Source organism: Psammomys obesus, unplaced genomic scaffold, assembly GCF_907164565.1.
Source record: "Psammomys obesus unplaced genomic scaffold, mPsaObe1.curated_primary_1811, whole genome shotgun sequence".
NCBI lineage: Eukaryota > Metazoa > Chordata > Mammalia > Rodentia > Muridae > Psammomys > Psammomys obesus.
The window spans coordinates 13,997,395-14,016,050 of record NW_026592548.1 but is presented as its reverse complement, the minus strand read 5'-3'; the positions used below and the strand labels follow the sequence as shown (position 1 = coordinate 14,016,050).

The 18,656-nt window shown below is 40.1% G+C and overlaps 1 protein-coding gene and 1 pseudogene across 1 annotated transcript in view; one reads left to right on the top strand and one right to left on the bottom strand.

Moving 5' to 3' along the window:
* Positions 1-5,597, bottom strand: part of Prkacb (protein kinase cAMP-activated catalytic subunit beta) — a 96,321-nt gene extending 90,724 nt beyond the window's left edge. The window contains exon 1 of the mRNA XM_055614342.1: positions 5,314-5,597. Coding sequence (XP_055470317.1) covers positions 5,314-5,359 — 46 coding nt within the window. The 5' untranslated portion in view covers positions 5,360-5,597. The remainder of the gene's footprint in view (positions 1-5,313) is intronic.
* Positions 5,598-7,653: 2,056 nt separating this feature from the next.
* On the top strand, positions 7,654-8,287 carry LOC129682108 (MICOS complex subunit Mic26-like; annotated as a pseudogene).
* The last annotated feature ends 10,369 nt before the right edge of the window (positions 8,288-18,656 follow it).

The window sequence follows — 18,656 nt, the reverse complement described above, 5'->3', positions numbered from 1 at the left end:
AATAGTTGTCTTTAGGACGAAATTCCAAGTCTTCCCATGAGGTGGCCTCTGTCTTTTCAGTTCTTTCATTATACTATCTTTATCAGCAACCCCATAGTCCTCCATTTAGTTATAACCAACAGTCTCCTTCCTAACCCTGACATATTGTGCTGTTTCTGTCCTTTAAGTTTTTCCTATAATCCCTTTGGTCAAAGTTTCTCATTTGCAATAACCCACAAAGGGTACATCTCTTTGAAAATCTTTTTTGAACCTCATCTAGCTCATCTCAGTGGAAAAGCTCACTCCTTCTCTTGGTTCCCCTTCTAACCTTTCATGAAATAATTGTTGTTGTTTTCTATCTCTCTTTTTGGAAATATAGCCAATCTTTATTTTTACAGTATCACATACAGGCTCCAACACATATAGGCTCACTTCCATGTACTGAATTAAAGAATGAGTAAATGGATGGATGGGCAGGAGAAAAACCTACACTGAGTATTTTGTGTCTGTGTCCAGGCTTCTCACGATATAACCAAGGGAAGCCTTTAATTTATGATCCTCCTGCCCCAGCCTATCTATTACTGGTGTTATAGGTTTGTACCACCACTACAGAACACGCTTGGAGGAGAGTACATGGGTGTGTGTATGCCATGTGTGGGAGTGTGGATACACATATGGAGATCAAAGGAAACTCAGCTATTAGCCCTCAACTTCATCCTTGACTGTCTCTGCTATTTGTTGCAGAGCACACCAGACTAGCTAAGTTTCAGCTTTCAGGGGTTCTCCTGTCCTAGCCTCCCCTCTCACCATAAAAGTACTGAAATTACAAATGTGCACTACTGTTCTGCTGATGTGAACCCAGGTCCTCGCGCTTGCATGACTAACCACTTGACTAAACACCAACTCTCCAGACCTAGAAGTGTTTCTTTTTCAAGAAAAAATTAAATGCTGTAAGTAATACAGTACTGATGCTTTAATATTTAGTATTAATATTTTAGTATTCTGTAAAGCATATGTTTCTATTTAAAATAACTTTTCAATGGAAATTTATGATATATTTACCTGTAGAAATCTGGCTATAAACTATACTAGCATTTATTAATTTGCACCTACATACTTAATCTCATAAAAGATAATGAGTGTTTTATTTCATTAATTTAATGGAATACCAAAATTAACTATGGCTAACTGTAAAGACAGTTCTGTCAAAAACATGGGCTGTCAATACACCAAACACCAACTAGGCAAGTGCAAGGTAAAGTATCAGTTCCTTAGCAGCAGCTGCTGCATTTCAAGTTCTCAACAGCTATACCTGGGGAGAAGCCCCTTTCCTGAGCAGTGGAAGCGGAGACCACATCTATCATCATAGGAGCTGGGCTACATGGAACTATTTGAAGCCATAGTAAGGTACAAAATTTTAAAAATTAATAATCGCAATATAAGTTCAAATGACTTTTTGGCTTGCTACCTAGTGGAAAGATAAGGCACACATTTAGAAATGAGGAACAAACATACAGCAATGAAGGTTCCAAGTGTATAAAGTTAATTACATATGGCTAACTCAGCATTTGACCTCATTGAAAATAAAATACCTGCAAGGTAATTTAGCCCTTCATCCCATTTTACAGATGATGACAAAAATGTACCAGAGAATGGTACAAGAAAGATAATCTTTCTTATTTTAGATGGTTGGCAGATCCACATAAAGTCATTATTGAAAACAACCACAATGTGTAATAATTTGAAAAGCTGAAACAAAGTGTGAGCAATTCTGTGTGTCTTGAATTTGACTTTCTAGTAGATACATTGCTCAGCATAACCCCTTGGAATCAGAGATTCTGGGATTAGCTTGGCTGAACTGAAATGCCATTCCTTGGTTAACTACTATGTAACCTTAAACAAGTTATATCCATTTTTGAAAATGGAGCAGTACTGGAACCACTCTATAGGGTTTGAAAAAATATGTATGACAGTGCATGCAAAACACCCAGAGAAGTAGGCACACACTAGTTCTCAAAAATGTTGAGATGTATGCAGTTTTTGAACCTGATCTAATGGCTATTATCAATTTTTTTTGACTCTCAAGGTCTTTGTTTTCCCTTTCTCTGCCTTTTAGGTCAAGGTCTCACAATGCCACTGCCACTACTGCTGACCTGAACTTGCTATGCAGAGTAGGCTGGCCTTGAACTGAGAGATCAGCCTTCCTCTGTCTCTCTAGTGCTTGGATTAAAAGTATATACCACCACATCCAGTCTAAGCTTCAAGGTCATTCCAAAAACCACTGTCTAAATAAGGGGCTATAGGGTGTGGCTTTCCCACTTCTAATCATGGGACAGTTAACACCGGACAATTTCCACCCATAGACCTGGCCATGCTTACCATGCATGTGCAATGCATGGCTCCACAGGCAGCCTGTAGAAGTAATATATTTTTAAAAGAACAAAAACATCTTCCAGATTAAAAGAAAAGCATACATCTTTGTATTAGTAAGGCTGTGTGAGTAACATATTTAATTCAGAGTAAAATATTCTTGAATTACAAGGACTGAAAACATTTCTGAGACTTGTAGCCTCCTGATTCTAAAAGTTTATGATTCTGTGTATTAACTGCTATTTAAATAAATACACTTACATTTTGGAAGGCATTTATTTCAAGAGTAATTTTTAAAACACTCAGAAGTATATAACGGCAAAAGTTGTTCTTTGAAACACCCTAGTTCTCTAAGGAACTTAATCTCTAGACACTGTGGAGATTAGAATGAGTCCTTTATTTTTGTGAGTATAGGGGCAAAGCCCTGGATAGTCAAAGCTAAAAAACAAAAAACAAAAACAAAAAAACCAACAACAACCCTTCCCCCCCCCAAAAAAAAAAACAAACCCCCAAACAAAACAAAACAAAAACCCCAAAACCCTTCTCATTTATCTTTCTGCCCAACTTCATTCTTTGGAGTATTTTTAGAATTAAGCTCTAGAACTACCTGTCTGTGGGAGGCTTATTCCTCATCAAACTGCAGATCTTACCTTCATATCTTTAATTAGCTCTTCAAATCAAACACTTCCCTACTGGTAATTTTCAGTGTTCTAATTTTACTTCAGAATGTTCGCACTTAAATTTTACTTAAATTTTTCATCTGACAGTAGGTAGTAAAACCGTAATATTTTGTCCAGAGGGGCTACAACTAAACCCAAAGCTCTCGGGAACTACTCTGAAAGAGGATGGATGAATTCTTTAGCGATCAGATGCAGTCAGAGCATCAGAGCTGTTCTTTATTTGTCATTAACCACAGGATCTCAGCCCCAGCTTCTTCTGAGGTCTGGCACTTGGGTCTTGAGATGAGGTGATTGCATAGACTGAACTCTTAAGATCACATTTTTCTAAAAGTTTATTCTGTGTATCAAGAGAAATTTAAATAATTACATTTAGGATTTTGAACCACAAAATTTCAAGAGTAACTCATTTGGAAAATATACAGAACATAGGAACGTAATGGCAATGCATGTTCTGTCATTTAAGTTTTAAAACATAACACAGCTTCTTTGCTACAAAACATCAACACACATCAGCTAACACTGCTTCAAATGAAGCCACAAAGCTTATACACAAATGTCTCATATAATTTTCCCATGAGACATCTGTTATCTTCTTTTGACATTTCAAACCCTTTTCAAACTATAATGATCTTCAGTTTCTATAAATAAACTCACACAAGACTTTGTCATACTACCAGTTTAAATTAAATTCACACTGTCCAGAGGAAAACTGGCTAGAATTTTAATAGCAGAAATATATATATATATATATATATATATATATATATATATATATATATATTACCAGAGAGTGGAGTATCATTAAAAATATACGAACTGTACAAGATAGCACTAGCTAGGAAAATCGCTGGCCTGATCCAACTATAAACACATTTTCGTAACACGATTAGCACACATTGTACAAGAGAAGTAGGGAAATAGCAATGTCAAGTGGGTATAAAATTTTATCATACTTCATTTTCTGTGAATCTGTACAATTAATCAACACATTTGCACAGTTAATAAAAGATAATATGGAAGTCCTACTTTGACACTGGCTTTTCAAAGTCTCCGTGTCACATGCTCACCAACAGTTTGGGTGGCTTTTCACATAACTTTCCTAGAATGAACCTTATTGACGAAATATAAACTACGAAATCTGAGTTTCTTGCTTACATTTCCCAAAACAAATGGCTAGACTCTCTTCAGTCAATTCAATTCTGCTTTATTCATACAGATCAAAAGTTGTTTGCTTCAAGTTAATTACAGGGTTAGTTAGCTTCAATCTTCTGTTTTAAACACAATGGAAGATATTATTTACAGAAACACGAACAAATTGTCAGGCTCACTTCAAGGGCTGAGATGTCATTTACCCATGGCAATATAACAAATAGCAAGTGGCATTCTTTGATTATTCTGAATTTTAAAATATATTATGAACCCTGTAATGGCACACAAGTTTTCTTTCACAACATGTTACACTACACATGTATATGTGTGTGCTTAGAAACAGTACCATGTTGCTACACAGAAATTCAATTTCCACGACCCTTTTGTCTTGAGATTTGGTTTAAAGTACTGATTGTCCGCACTTTCATCTCTCAGAAGCAATCAACTATAGTGTCTGAAAGCACTTCAACTCCAAAAGACCTTTAAGTTTTTCAGGCACATTCCTGGATGTCTAGATTACAAGCAAAGCTGTCTCGTTTTTCTAACTCCCTCGAATGAATAAAGTTGCTGCTTGTATTTATGTTTACCATCTCTAATCTACGGGACGAAAGAAAGGTCCTTAGACATTGAGGGTTAACGTCACCTTTGGTGACCCACACCGGCCCTCACCTTGTGGTAAGATTGGTATGAATACAGGAGATGGAGGAAACAGAGCCAACTCAACCAACCCCAAAGCGCTACCTGTAGCTCCCTAAAAGAGGGTGTTGGGGCTCTGGGAGAAGGGAGAAGAGCCATGGGTGCGATCACAAAAGGGACTTCTTTTCAAGGACCATATTTGGGGAAGAGTTCCAGACCGAGGCAGTCTTCCTTGCTCTAGTAAGAAAGGGGATCACAAGGACCGCTCTGCCCGCCCTCCTTCTCTCCAATGAGCCCCGGCACTTGGCCCTCACCCTCGAACCTTAGTGGGGGAGGGGTCAGAGAAGAGGGCGGCCGGTCCCCGGGGCTCCTGGAACTGCTAGCGGCGGCCACTAGAGAGGCCTGGCCCGTGCCTCGCGGCCTTGGGGGACTCCGGCCCGGGGAGCTGCACCGCGGCCCATCCAGCGGGAACCCAGCCCGGGCCTTCGGCTCGACTCACCGCTCTCCACCTCGCTGCCTTTCTTGGCGATCGCAGTGTTCCCCATGACCCGGGACTTGGCAAGCAGGGGTGACGGAGGGGAGGGACCGGGGCCGTCCCGCCGCCCCGTGGTCCGCAGCAACTCCCGCTTTTGCTCGGCTCCCACAGACCCTGGAGCGCGGCGTCGTGGGGCGCGGGGTGGCCGGGTGTCGGGGAGAGACGCGGCGAGCTCCCCGGCAGCAACCGGGACTGTGGCGGTGGCGGCGGCGCGCAGACACTCCCCCTTCCCGAGCCCGCCCTCCAGGCGCGCCCCCGGCACCGCGCGTTCCCGCTAGCCGCGCACCCAGAGCGCGACCTCCGCCTCTTCCCCCGGCGGGCGCGCCGGAAGTGACGTAAGCAAGCCCCCCGGGCGGGCAGGAGCCCCTCTGAGCAGGACTAAAGCGGTGGCTGATCGCTCTCCGCCGTGGATGCTCAGCTGGGGCCAATGCCGCGGTAGCGCGGGACATGGGAACCGTTAGCTTGGAAGAACCCGAATCCTTCCCTGGTGTGGCATCCGGTGCTGGAGAGCCGGGCCGGGGGCTCAGTGCCGAGGCTCGGCCTGCTCCTGCATCCGCGTGGCGCGCGTTCCGGACGCAGAGCCTGCGCTCACACGGGGGAGAGGATCCTCCTGTGAGGCTGTCGGAACCAGCGTGCGCCCCTCTGCGTCCTGAGGACCCTGCTGATCCTCATGTCAGCATGGGCCAGGAATGCTTGCTCTTTGCTCCCAGATGCAACTGGAGCCTCTTCCCCTCGCTCTTACAGTTATTCTTCCATCACCTACTTTTTGACAGGCTATTCCTTCGAAAGTTCGTTCTCCGTGGCCCCACCTGATCACCATCACAAATTCTGTCAGATTTCCTGGGAAAATATTACTGTTTTTACACAAGTACTGTTATGTTCATCCTCTCAGTTACCAGCGTTATGTGTAGATTTTAAAATAAACACATTCCTAATTGTTTGCTTCGCCTTTATGCATCTTAGAGTACTTGAGTTTTCTGTGAGATTATTAGGTGTTTAATTACCTAGACGCCTACTAGTTTTTGTTCTTTTGAGCTTTGCTATGTAAGCAGACATTCCAGAATTAGAACAAAAAGTAACATCTGGAGGGGAAGAGACCATGTAAATTTATGTTGTGTCTTCGAAGCACAAAGCACAGTTGGTATTAAAGGGGGGGGGGGGGTTGACTTGAAAGTAAACTGGGGAGATATCTCCGAAAGCTTTTGAAGCTTTGTTACCGAAAAAAGACAGCAGTGACAGCAAATGATTCTAAACAAATTCATGCTTCTATATTTTATTCCCAATTATGTTAAATTACCAAGCATGTACACCAGGTAGGTATATTGCGTTCTAGGTGTTACACAGATAGTGACCAGTTTCCTCATAAGCTTCTTACGAAAATGTAGCATTACTATCATTGTTTTACTTAAGATTCAGCTGAGTCATGGAGACATTAAAGGACCTTTCCAAGGTTGCCCAGCTATTACCTCACTAGAAGGACTTGAAGAAGTAAAGGCATACCATCTCAAAAATGCCAGAGAGATACATTGATTATTTCAATTTAAAATGAATTGAAGAATTATAACTTCAGAGTAGACCATTGATGCCCTTTCATTACAGCAAGACATGTTGTTTGGAGAAGGCGTCTTTTACATACCAAAACCAAGAAATAATCTTAATCACCAGATACTACTAATTGGGGCTACAAGAACTGGAACAAACGCTGACATAACTCTCAAACATGAACCCGACATATTATTTTTAAGGGCATGCCTGGAACTTACTGCACTGTTGTCCACATTTATATTTGTCCAATTAGTTTTTCAAAGTATTTTACTTGTCTGAAGAAATATGAAAGTACTGTCAGTCACATGTTCAGGCTTCCTGTGAAGATCTTCCCGTGCTTGGAAGTTAATAGTTTACCTGTTTCTCTTGTTAATAAACTCTGGATTTCGGTTCCTAAATTCAGCCGAAGGACCCACACATAAACTGAGGTGGGAAGATGTGGTACTTTGTATACGTATGGTCTCCATAGACTTAATGGGGTTTGAATGCTTGGCCTTTGTGGGGGTGGTACTATTAGAAGGTGTGATATCGTTGGAGAAAGTGTGTTACTGTGGCGATGTGCTTTGAGGTCTCCTATGCTACAATCAGTGACAGTCTCCTCTCTGCTGCCTGTGGATCGAGATGTAAGAACTCTCAGCTCTAGCACCATGCCTGCCGTGCTTCCCATCACAATGATAATGGACTAAATCTCTGGACTGTAAGCCAGCCCCAATTAAATGTTTTCCTTTATAAGAGGTGCCTTGGGTGACCCTGCCAGACATGTGCAAGGTCAGTCAGAGATCTGTGGGGCTGGGCAGCCTGAGCCTGCTCATCCTCAGAGTCTATGCAGCACCCTAAAAGTACTCAACTCACACAAATCACATGAAGGTCCATGAGCTTTCACTCTACTCAGTTCCTGAGACTCAATCTAAATATGTGCAGGAGCCAGACTCAATGTGAAGAAAACATCTCAAACTCCGACTTCATTATGAGTCATGTACAAGTTGGTGTCAGGAAATATCTCCCAAAGTAAACCCAAGGTAGAATGTTTTTCCACTGGGGATTAGATGACTCTGAATATCTTCAAAATATGCCTCCTGGGTTTTCCCCAAGACTCAATGTTGGTTTTGCTGGTTTTGTTGGACTTCTTTTTGCTAGAGGTTAAAAAACAAACAAACAAACAAAAAAACCAGTTGGAGTATCCTCCTTTTCTCATGGGATTAGGTGCCTCTGTCACCCACAACAAGGCATCCCCTTTGTCCACATCAGTGAAGAGAAACTATATGACTGGGGATAACGATGGTACATAGTTGTAGATTTGTGGAAAGAAATTTTTCAGAAGCCTGGGAAAGTAAAGAAGTCACCTGGAAATAAACATAAAACTTCATGCTCTCTCCATTTTAATCAGGAATAGATAAACATTGGAAATTCCAGATGGTAAGTCAACATTTCTAAAGACAAATGGCAGAATCAGTATTGGATATAGTAAACTGGCTTTCTTCAGGAAAAACAGCACTAAGCATTTTTGCTCTCTTGGGTGCCCATATTACTGGCCAACTAATCTACAATCCTTCACATGGAAATAATGTATAAGCCTTAGAACTCCTCATTCTTATATTACTATTTAGTACACAATTAACATCCAGATTAAAAAAAAAAGTTGTCTTGGTCATGGTGTCTCTTTACAGCAATAAAACTCAAATTAGGACAGACAGAAATGTTCTGTCCCTCTGATACACAGCTGGGTCCAAAGTGTGACTCTTGTTCATACTGTAAGTCAGAAATCTATGAATGTTGTGGTGAATTACATTCCTTTCATATGAAATCCCACTAACTTGAAAAGATAGATGGACAACTGGTTTATACCCTGAAGACATTGAATATGTTTCCTGAGTTTCCATTAAATACAATAAAATGAGGAAGCAAGTGGACCAGACATGTTGTCCCTTACCTTTAATCCCAGACTGTTAGCAGAGACAGATGGATCTCTGTGAGTGAGATCAGCTTGTTCTACATTTCTAATTCTAGGACAGCCAGGGTTGCACAGACCCTGTCTCAGAGAGAGACAGAGAAAACAACAAGTGCATTATAGTATGTGAGGTTTCTGGGGGCATGCAGTGATCTCACACCATTTTCCAGTTACAGTTAGCTTTGGAATGTGATATTTCCTTTGTATACTTTAAAAGTCCAGTAACAAACCATATACATATCAAATTTTATGTACTTTGTTCTATGAAGGCCTTCCTAGACTCCCAGAATACTCCTGCTGCCCCAATAATGTTGGGTTTTAATATGTACACATGTCTGAAGACTAGCCTAACTGATAAAATTGTACCTGATTTTTCTCTGCCCTTAACATGACTTTTAATCATGAGTCTCTAAAAAGAGAGAAGCAATCTATTTATCATTCATTTGGAAGGGAAGACACTGACACCTCTTAGAAAGGTAGGATCTTAAAAGATGGCTCATCAGCAAATATCTTACTTGGTGAGCTTGAGGACCGGGATTCTATTTCTACAGCCTGCTTAAAAGTCGGGAGGAGAGGCTAACTACCGGGGAAAGCAGTAGAGGTGGAATCCTTAGAGAAACTCACTAACCAGGCTAGGTTAGGCAGAGGGGAGATACTAAGAGCTCCCAGCTCAGCAAGACAGGCTGCCTCGTAAAAGGTGGGGAGTGATGGCGGAAGACTCCTAACATCAGTGTGCAACCTGTACGAGGCACATGTGCACATAGCCCCACACACAGGTGTGGCCACAGTCGTATGAGCATGCATACACACATATATAAAAGGAAGCTATGCCCACTCTAACTACATCCTGACAATAAGTAAATGAAAAAAAGTCATCTCCCTTTTCTTTGTCCATTTTGACAGGAAAGTAAATTATTTCTCACAATACGTGATCAGCAATTTTAAATTTCTTGTCATTTTTCTTTATAATATTATGGTTTTGTTTACACTGCTCATGTAGTAATTATGATTTACTAAATAGATGGCTGCCATATTATTATAGACCCATGGTTGAAAATATGTAAAGAAAGCATCACATTCTGCATAGCTACTTTTGTCACTCTGGCTAGACATATGTACAGGCTTTACAGGGACAATAGGAGTATTCTAGGTAATTTTGCTTTACAAATGCAGTATGAGTACTGGTTAGTTAGTGTTAATGATCACATGTAAGTGCATACATGTTGTGTTTGATTATTAGAAAAGCATTCTCAATAGAAATCCATTATTCATGAACTATCTAAAAGACTATGTCAGTCCAAATATATCTGGGCACAGGGTCTTTTCTGAGATTGACATTCAACCAAGGACCATGTATGGATATAATCTAGAACCTCTGCTCAGATGTAGCCTGTGGTAGCTCAGTAACCAATTGGTTTCCCATAGTGAGGGGAACAAGGACTATTTCTAACAGGAACTCAATGACTGGCTCTTTGACCTGCCCACCCCCCAAGGGAGGAGCAGTCCTGTTAGGCCACAGAGGAGGGCTTTGCAGCCAGTCCTGAAGATACCTGATAAAACAGGATCAGATGAATGGGGAGGAGGTCTCCCCCCCATCAATGGACTTGGAAAGGGGCACGGTGGAGATGAGGGAGGGTGGGATTGGGAGGGAATGAGGGAGCGGGATACAGCTGGGATACAGAGTTAATAAAACGTAACTGATAAAAAAATAAAATTAAAAAAAAGACTATGTCAGAATTCGAACTTTTTCTGAATTCTATAAATGGTGAAAGTCCTCAGCTCTCCAGCTATTCTTGAATGATTGAAGAATTCAGTATTTGCTGTCTTTGTGCACCAATCACTTTGCTACACCATAAGCAAGCATGGGTTAACCTATATTTCATTTCTCTATAGGCTGCCACAGTAGGAAGCCACAGGTTGTACAGAGAAAGTCTGTGTCCTTCTGTAATATATTCTAGTAGCATTGAGCATGCAGTGCTGTGTGGTAGGGAAAAGCAGTGGAAACTGCTTTGGAAATTGTTTTTCTTGCTTCTTAAATTTTTTTAAAAACATTTTTGTCATTTTTATCTAATCATCACAATACCTACCAAAGAAAACAGCTTACATTCAAAGTACATATATAATGCAATACATATTGCTTGCATTTTTCTTCAAATATACAGATGTTGAAAAGGATTAAATAACTCATCCAAGGTTGTTCAAGTGCTAAGTGCCATAACAATACCTTGTACTTCATCATTATACAAAGAAACCATGACCTCAATTCTAATTAATCTTAGATTTTATTGTCCCCGTTTTACAGATAAAAAACTGAGCTTAGAAACCGTGAGGCTCAGTTGTATTCTTCCCCCAGGTCCCATTAACTCAGGGTCGAGAAAACTGAAAAAAAAAAAAAAAAAGTAAATGCATATGTATATTCTAGTTTTTACTTATAATACCAACTTCTTATATCATTTACTTGCTTTCGAAAAATTTTTGAAGTAAAGCATCCTCCAAAATGATGTACAGGAATAAAAGCTCTTGTTATTTCTTCTACCAGGCCAGATAAACAAATTAATCACTTTCGTATGGCCCAGATATTTTGCTTTCATAACATTTTTATATCACATAAATATAAACAGGAACTTATTTTGCCATCATAGGATTGTAGTTATTATAAATACTCAGTTCATATAATCTTTCATTATTGTGTAGTTATGTTCTAAACAAAATTTAGTATTAAGTAAAAGGCATAATGATGCTTGAAAATGAAGAAGTTATTTTATAATAAATTAGAAACGTGAAAATTTCTCAAATAATTCTAGTACACTATAAAGGTTTTTGTTAGGCAGAATTAGACTACCATTGTTCAAGATCAATTTATTACCTAAGGTTTATTATTCATCTTTTATAAGAAAGGAAGTTAGCATATCTGGTTGTGATTAAGTAACTTGTTCAAAGAAAAAAAGAAAGCAGTGGTTAAAGTCTAAGTGGAATTATGGGCTGTTTTTGTTTTTTTGTTGTTGTTCGTTTTTGGGGGGTTGTTTTTGTTTTTGTTTTTTTGCAGAGGGGCTAGAACACAAACTCAGAATGCTGGTAAAAAAAGAAAAACCAGAGGGAGATGAAAAACCAATATACTTGTCATTTCCCATATGTAACATGCTCAGAAAAGATTTATGTTTGGTCTGGATGTTCTGATTTCACTAGAGTATCTGGTAAAAGTACGAATAAGTCTTTGGTATGAGTGTTGGGTTGCGTATTTTTTGACTAATATTGTTGAGACAAAGACAACACCTAAATTTGCAAATCCTTTGCTGATCTGCAAAATCAGCATACTTAACATAAGACCTTTCACGAATCCTTAGTTTTTCTATTTGGAGCCTTTCACCAAAGTTGGGAAGACTGGCCAACTCTATTAAGTTAGAATCATAGTCATATTATTAATAGTAATAATTCATAGTGTTATGGTTATCTTTATAAAATTGTGTTAACTTCTCAGTTTCTCTTTTAACTCAGCTTTCACACACAAAAAATTTGAGACTCCATTATATTATTTTAACAAGTTTCATGGCATAAGAACTGAGCAGTTATTACTCTATCCTTAACCCCCTAAGCTAATTTGGCTTCCTCCCAGCGTACATCACAGAGAAAGCACTTTGTAGCTTTCCTGCTCCAGCTCCTTCTCCTGATGTCTCTTGGACCTCTCCAGTGCCTGAATCCCCCTACTCCTCTTCTAACTTCTCCTCCCCTGGCTGGCAGAAACTCCAACCTTATTCTCTCCCCTGCTCAGCAAGTTGCTGTGAGCTGCTTTAATGGCATATCAGAGTACAACTGGAGAGCAATGTTTACAAAACTTTGAGACAGGAGATTCTCAGAACAAGGATTGCAACCATATATGGGGGGAACAGAAATAAGCATTTGAATTACACAATAGCCATATTGTGTAGCCATATGCCTACAACAGAGTATGGTATAAGAAGGTAGAAAGAGTTGAAGCTTTGTCAACAGAAAAATCTAGGTACAAGATACCATTCTACTCTCCGTGATTTCCATATACATTAATTTCCATTGGCTATAGATATGAAGTTATATAAGTTAAATATGAAAAGCACACAGGATAGCTTTGGTTGTAAATCATGAACAAGGGCAACTATGAATGGAGTCCTATAAAACAGAAAAAAAAAAAAGAGTCATGAAAGGAACCTGATGTAAGAGCTCATGGCCAGCCCAATGCAAAGGAGGTCTCATGGAACTCTGTTTTCCTTCCCCAGTGATTCTGTGAATCCGACAGTTATCACCACCCACCACACATGCCACATGTGAAAAGACTTCACTCCCTTTTGTGACTAAATAATATTGCACTGTGTATATGCACCATCTTTATCCTCCCATCTGCTGATGGACAATTAAGGGGTTTCCACTCGACTGCTGTGAATAGTAAGCATTGCAGGAAATGGAGTGCAGATGTAATTAGCATACTGATGTAATTTTATTTGGATGTGTAGCCAGTAGTAGAATTACTGGATCACATGATAGTTCTGTTCTGAATTTTAATGACATCCCATGCTCTTTTACACAGTGACAGCACTAACAGGTGTTCTCACCAGCAGCATATGAGTTCCCTTTCATCCACATCCTCACCACCAGGTAACTTTGGTGGTTTTAATAATAAACTTCCATCTCTGAAGGAGATGATACTTCTCTTTGATTTGCTTAGTCATTTCTTGATATACCTGTTGGCCATTTGTAAGTTACTTAGTCATTTCTTGATATACCTGTTGGCCATTTGTATTTTTAGAGAAATTTAATTTGTTCATGGTTTAATCAGGTTATTTGATTTGTGGTTGAATTTTTGAATTTATTTTATGCTCTATATTGAGTTTCTCTTATATATAAATATTGAGTTCATTTATATACTACCTATTTAAATGTATAGTTTGAAAAATATTGCCTCCCATTCTGTAGGTTGTCTCTTCTCAGTGTTGATTTTTCCTTTGGCAGAGAATTTTATGGTTTGATGTTATCTCATTTGTTTACTCGTCTTTTTGTTTCTAGTGCTTTGAGTTTGTATCATCCAGCCCAGAATCCGTATCAATCTCAATGTCCTAAAACATTTCTTTCTCTGTTTTCTTGTAGGCATTTCAAGTTGTCAAACCTTACCTTTAAGTATTTAATCCACTTGGAGTTGAGTTTTGTACCTGGTGAGAGACAAGTGTCTACTTTTATTCCTCTGTTTAGGGATAGGCAGTTTTTTCCACCACTCTATTGAAAAGATAGTATTTTCTTCAATTAATGTTCTTTGTACCTCCAAAGAAAGTGTGTGCATGCACACATACCCAAATACACACCCAAATAAAAGATAGACCATGTTCAAAATTGCGAACATATCTCTGTATCTTCAAAAGCTTCTAGAGGCAGTGAGGAGATGACTCAGTCAAGTGCTTCCCCCAGAAGCGCGAGAGGCTGAGTGGGTTTCTTAGCACCCACCTCAAACAGTGCACATTTGAAGCCCCAGTGCTGTGACTCAGAGATCAACATATCCCCAAAGCTCATCTGCCAGCTAGCCTAACTGAAGCAGTAAGCTCTAAGTTCACTTAAAGAACTTGTCTCAAAAACTGTTGGCAAGAAATTGAGGAAGATGCTGAGCCTCAGCTTCTGACATCCATCCAGGTATGAACACATTGACACACACACAAATGAACATGTGCACATACCACACACACACACACATGCTGAAGAATTACCGCATATTCATTTTAAACTTAACTGTATTCCTGTATTTTAGCAATGAACAAATAGAAATTCAGATATTTTAAGTAAATCTTATAATAACATCAAATATATTCAATACATAGGCTTACGTCTCCCTTCCAACCCCTGAACCCTAGGTAAGGAGAGAGGATTAGTGGGAAGAGAGGGCCCAGACCTCCTTAAACCTCCCGACTGTTTAGGGTTGATGGATTCTTTGGGCGGCTATACCAATCTTTGTCACAATAAGTTGTCTCCTTCAAGCCACTGCACCAGGAAGTCTCTCTCTCTCTCTCTGTCTGCTCCACACCGCCACACCATCCATTTCTGGTCTCTCTAAACTGCCACACACCACAAGCCAACACCTCATGCCACACTTTCTCTCTCAGGGCTCTCCTATCTATATCACTCTCTGTGCTGCACAAGGCAGGCCATCACCAGCTGGCAAAGACCATGACCCGCAAGAGGCGATTCTCAGCTGTGGACAAACTAAAGCCCAAACTAAAATCTCACACTTGGAATTAAAACAAAAATAGTCACATAACATAACTGAGTTTACAAAGAAACCAAAACTTCCATTACAACTTTATGCTCTCTATAAAAAATTAACTCTAATGTGTTTCTACATTTTATATAAAACCTATTAAAAGAATTTCCAGTTATACATTAAAAAATTCTTTTATAATTTTATTATGAGTATATGTGTGTGTCTGTGCACAAGTATTGGAGCCCATGGAGGCCAGAGGTGTGGACCGTGTTCCCCACAGCTGGAGTTCCGGGCAGTTGTGAGCCATCCACTATGAGACCTGGGAACCAAAGTCAGATATGCAGTCTGTGCTTAACCACTGTGTGTGCTTAACCGCTGAGCCATTTCCCCAGTTATACTTCACTACTTTGTTATCATTATATTATCATCAAAACTATCCTTCATATAATTTCTGCTTTGATTTTTTCCAGTGTGCTTTGTGACAAATTTTGAATAAATTTTGCACATGTCTCAAATGTACATGAAAAGAATGTGTTCTGCAGTACTTTATATTTCCTACATGCCCTTAGGTCTGCTGGCCATGTTGTCCAAGTATTCTATCTGTGCCCCACTTTGGCTATTTAATCTACTAAACACTAAAAGAAGTGTACTAAAATTTCCCACCTAGATGATAGATATATTTTCTTCATAACCTGTCCAGCTTTTGTTCCTTATGTCTCCAGGCAATTTTGTTTGAAGTGTCATGTGATAGAGTTCACCTGTTTATTCATACACCAAACATTTTCTGCGCTCGTATTCCCTGTCAGTTCTTGTGTCTAAGGATAATGATACCAATGAGTCAGTCTAAAGGGGAAGAATGAGCGACATTCTTTGAAGGCAGGGGCCTTTACTTGCGAAGTGTTGCAGATATGTACTGACTTGCTTGTATATAACTGGGCTCATTGAAAGGGATTTAACTCCAGTTTGGGGAAGGCATCCCCCAAGTGAAGAAGCATTTGTAGTACTTGAACACTGAGGTGAAAACGGCAATTGGTCAGAGGATTTAACCACAGGGGTTGGAATGTGTCCTTCAAAAATTATATAGTAGAAACTTAATCCCTAATTTCCTTTGTCAACGATGCTTGGTGTTGAGGGCTTTTGGGAAGCAGATGAAGTTAGACGAGATTAGGAGAATGAAGCTTCCTTTCTGAGATAAGTGACTTTTTGGGTGGAGAGTGACTGATTCTGTCTCCTGACCTTGCAGGTGAAGCATTCTGCCATTTTCTAACATCCAGAAGGTCGCAGCCAGACACTAGCATCTTGCTCTCAGGCTTCCCGGATTCTAGAATGGAGACAATGCTTTCATTTTTCAAGTAACAGTCTCTACTAAGGTTAAAAAATGGTGAGAGACAGATGGGGAAGAAAAGTGGAACACAGCAGGCCCACACAACAAAGGCAACAAAGCACACGCGTGCTCAGAAGAGAGAAATGCCAAGACTCCTTGAAGAGGGAGCCTGCAGGGGACAATGAAAAACAAGGCAGATGGTGAAGTTGGAAATAGACTTAAAAGAACCAGCAACCCCTCCTAGTGCATTTCTTTCATGAGAATGATTCCATTCAAGTCAGTACGCAATGTACAACATGAGAAAGCTCCCTGCCTTCACAGCATTTGCTTCTTGGTGACACAAAGTGGCGGAGGAACTTTACAGAGTGTCTACTTCAGACTGTGAAAAACAACTCCAGTGTTGATAAAAAGTCATGATAAAAGCTCAGGACAGAGACTGCCAGCTCCCTTTCAAAGCCTAGCTTCTTCCTTATGAACACATACAATTTCGATTAGATTTATTTATTTAGTGATCTATTCATTTTCAAATATTGCCTTTCCAGAATCCATCACAACTAATACTGGTAAAAACATGATTCAATTTTGTATCTCATGTTATATTGAGGCCTTTCACCCACTTAGACTTGAGTTTTAGTCAGGGTGATAAATATGGATCCATTTGCATTTTCTACATGTAGACATCCAGTTAGACCAGCACCATTTGTTAAAGATGCTGTCTTTTTTCCATTGTATATTTTTGGCTCCTTTGTCAAAAATCAAGTGTCCATAGGTATGTGGGTTTATTTCTGGGTCTTCTATTCGATTCCATTGATCAACCAGTCTATTTCTATGTCTGTACCATGCAGTTTTTATTACTATTGCTCTGCAGTATAGCTTGGGGTCAGGGATGGAGATACCTCCAGAAGTTCTTTTATTGTATGGGATTGTTTTAGCTATTCTGTGTTTTTTGTTTTTTCATATGAAATTGAGAATTGTTCTTTCAAGGTCTGTAAAGAACTGTGTTGGTATTTTTTTATTATACTTTTTATTTTTTTTATTTTATTAATTACACTTTATTCACTTTGTATCCCCCCATAAGCCCCTCCCTCCTCCCCTCCCAACCCTACTCTCCCTACCCCTTTTTCACGCATGCCCCTCCCCAAGTCCACTGATAGGGAAGGTCCTCCTCTCCTTCCTTCTGATCTTAGTCTATCAGATCTCATCAGGAGTGGCTGCATTGTCATCTTCTGTGGCCTGGTAAGACTGCTCCCCCCTCAGGGGGAGGTGATCAACGAGCAGGCCAATCAGATAATGTCAGAGGCAGTCCCTCTTCCCATTACTATGTAACCCACTTGGACACTAAACTGCCATGGACTACATCTGTGCAGGGGTTCTAGGTTATCTCTATGCATGGTCCTTGGTTAGAGTATGAGTCTCTGGGAAGACCCCTGTGTTCAAATTTTCTGGTTCTGTTGCTCTCCTTGTGGGGTTCCTGTCCTCTCCAGATCTTACTATTTCCCACTTCTTACATAAGATTCCATGCATACTGCCCAACAGTTGGCCATAAGTCTCAGCGTCTGTTTTGATAGTCTGCAGGGCAGAGCCTTTCAGAACCCTCTGTGGCAGGTTCCTAGGTTGTTTCCTGTTTTCTTCTTCTGATGTCCACCCTCTTTGCCTTTCCAGATGGGGATTGAGTGTTTTAGTCAGGGACCTCTCTCTTGATTAGTTTCTTTAGATGTACATATTTTAGTAGGTTTATCCTATGTTGTATGTCTATATGAGTGAGTATATACTGTGTGTGTCTTTCTGCTTCTGGGACAGCTCACTCAGGATGATCCTTTCCAGGTCCCACCATTTACCTGCAAATTTCATGATTTCTTATTTTTCATTGCAGAGTAATACTCCATTGTGTAGATGTACCACAATTTCTGTATCCATTCTTAAGTTAAGGGACATCTGGGTTGTTTCCAGCTTCTGGCTATTACAAATAAAGCTGCTACAAACATGGTTGAGCAAATGTCCTTATTGTGTACTTGAGCCTCTTTTGGATATATGCCTAGGAGTGGTATGGCTGGATCTTGAGGAAGCACTATTCCTAGTTGTCTGAGAAAGCGCCAGATTGATTTCCAGAGTGGTTGTACAAGTTTACATTCCCACCAGCATCGAAGGAAGGTTCCTCTTTCTCCACAACTTCTCCAGCATGTGTTGTCTCTTGAGTTTTTGATCTTAGCCATTCTGATGGGTGTAAGTTGAAATCTTAGGGTCGTTTTGATTTGCATTTCCCTGATGGCTAATGA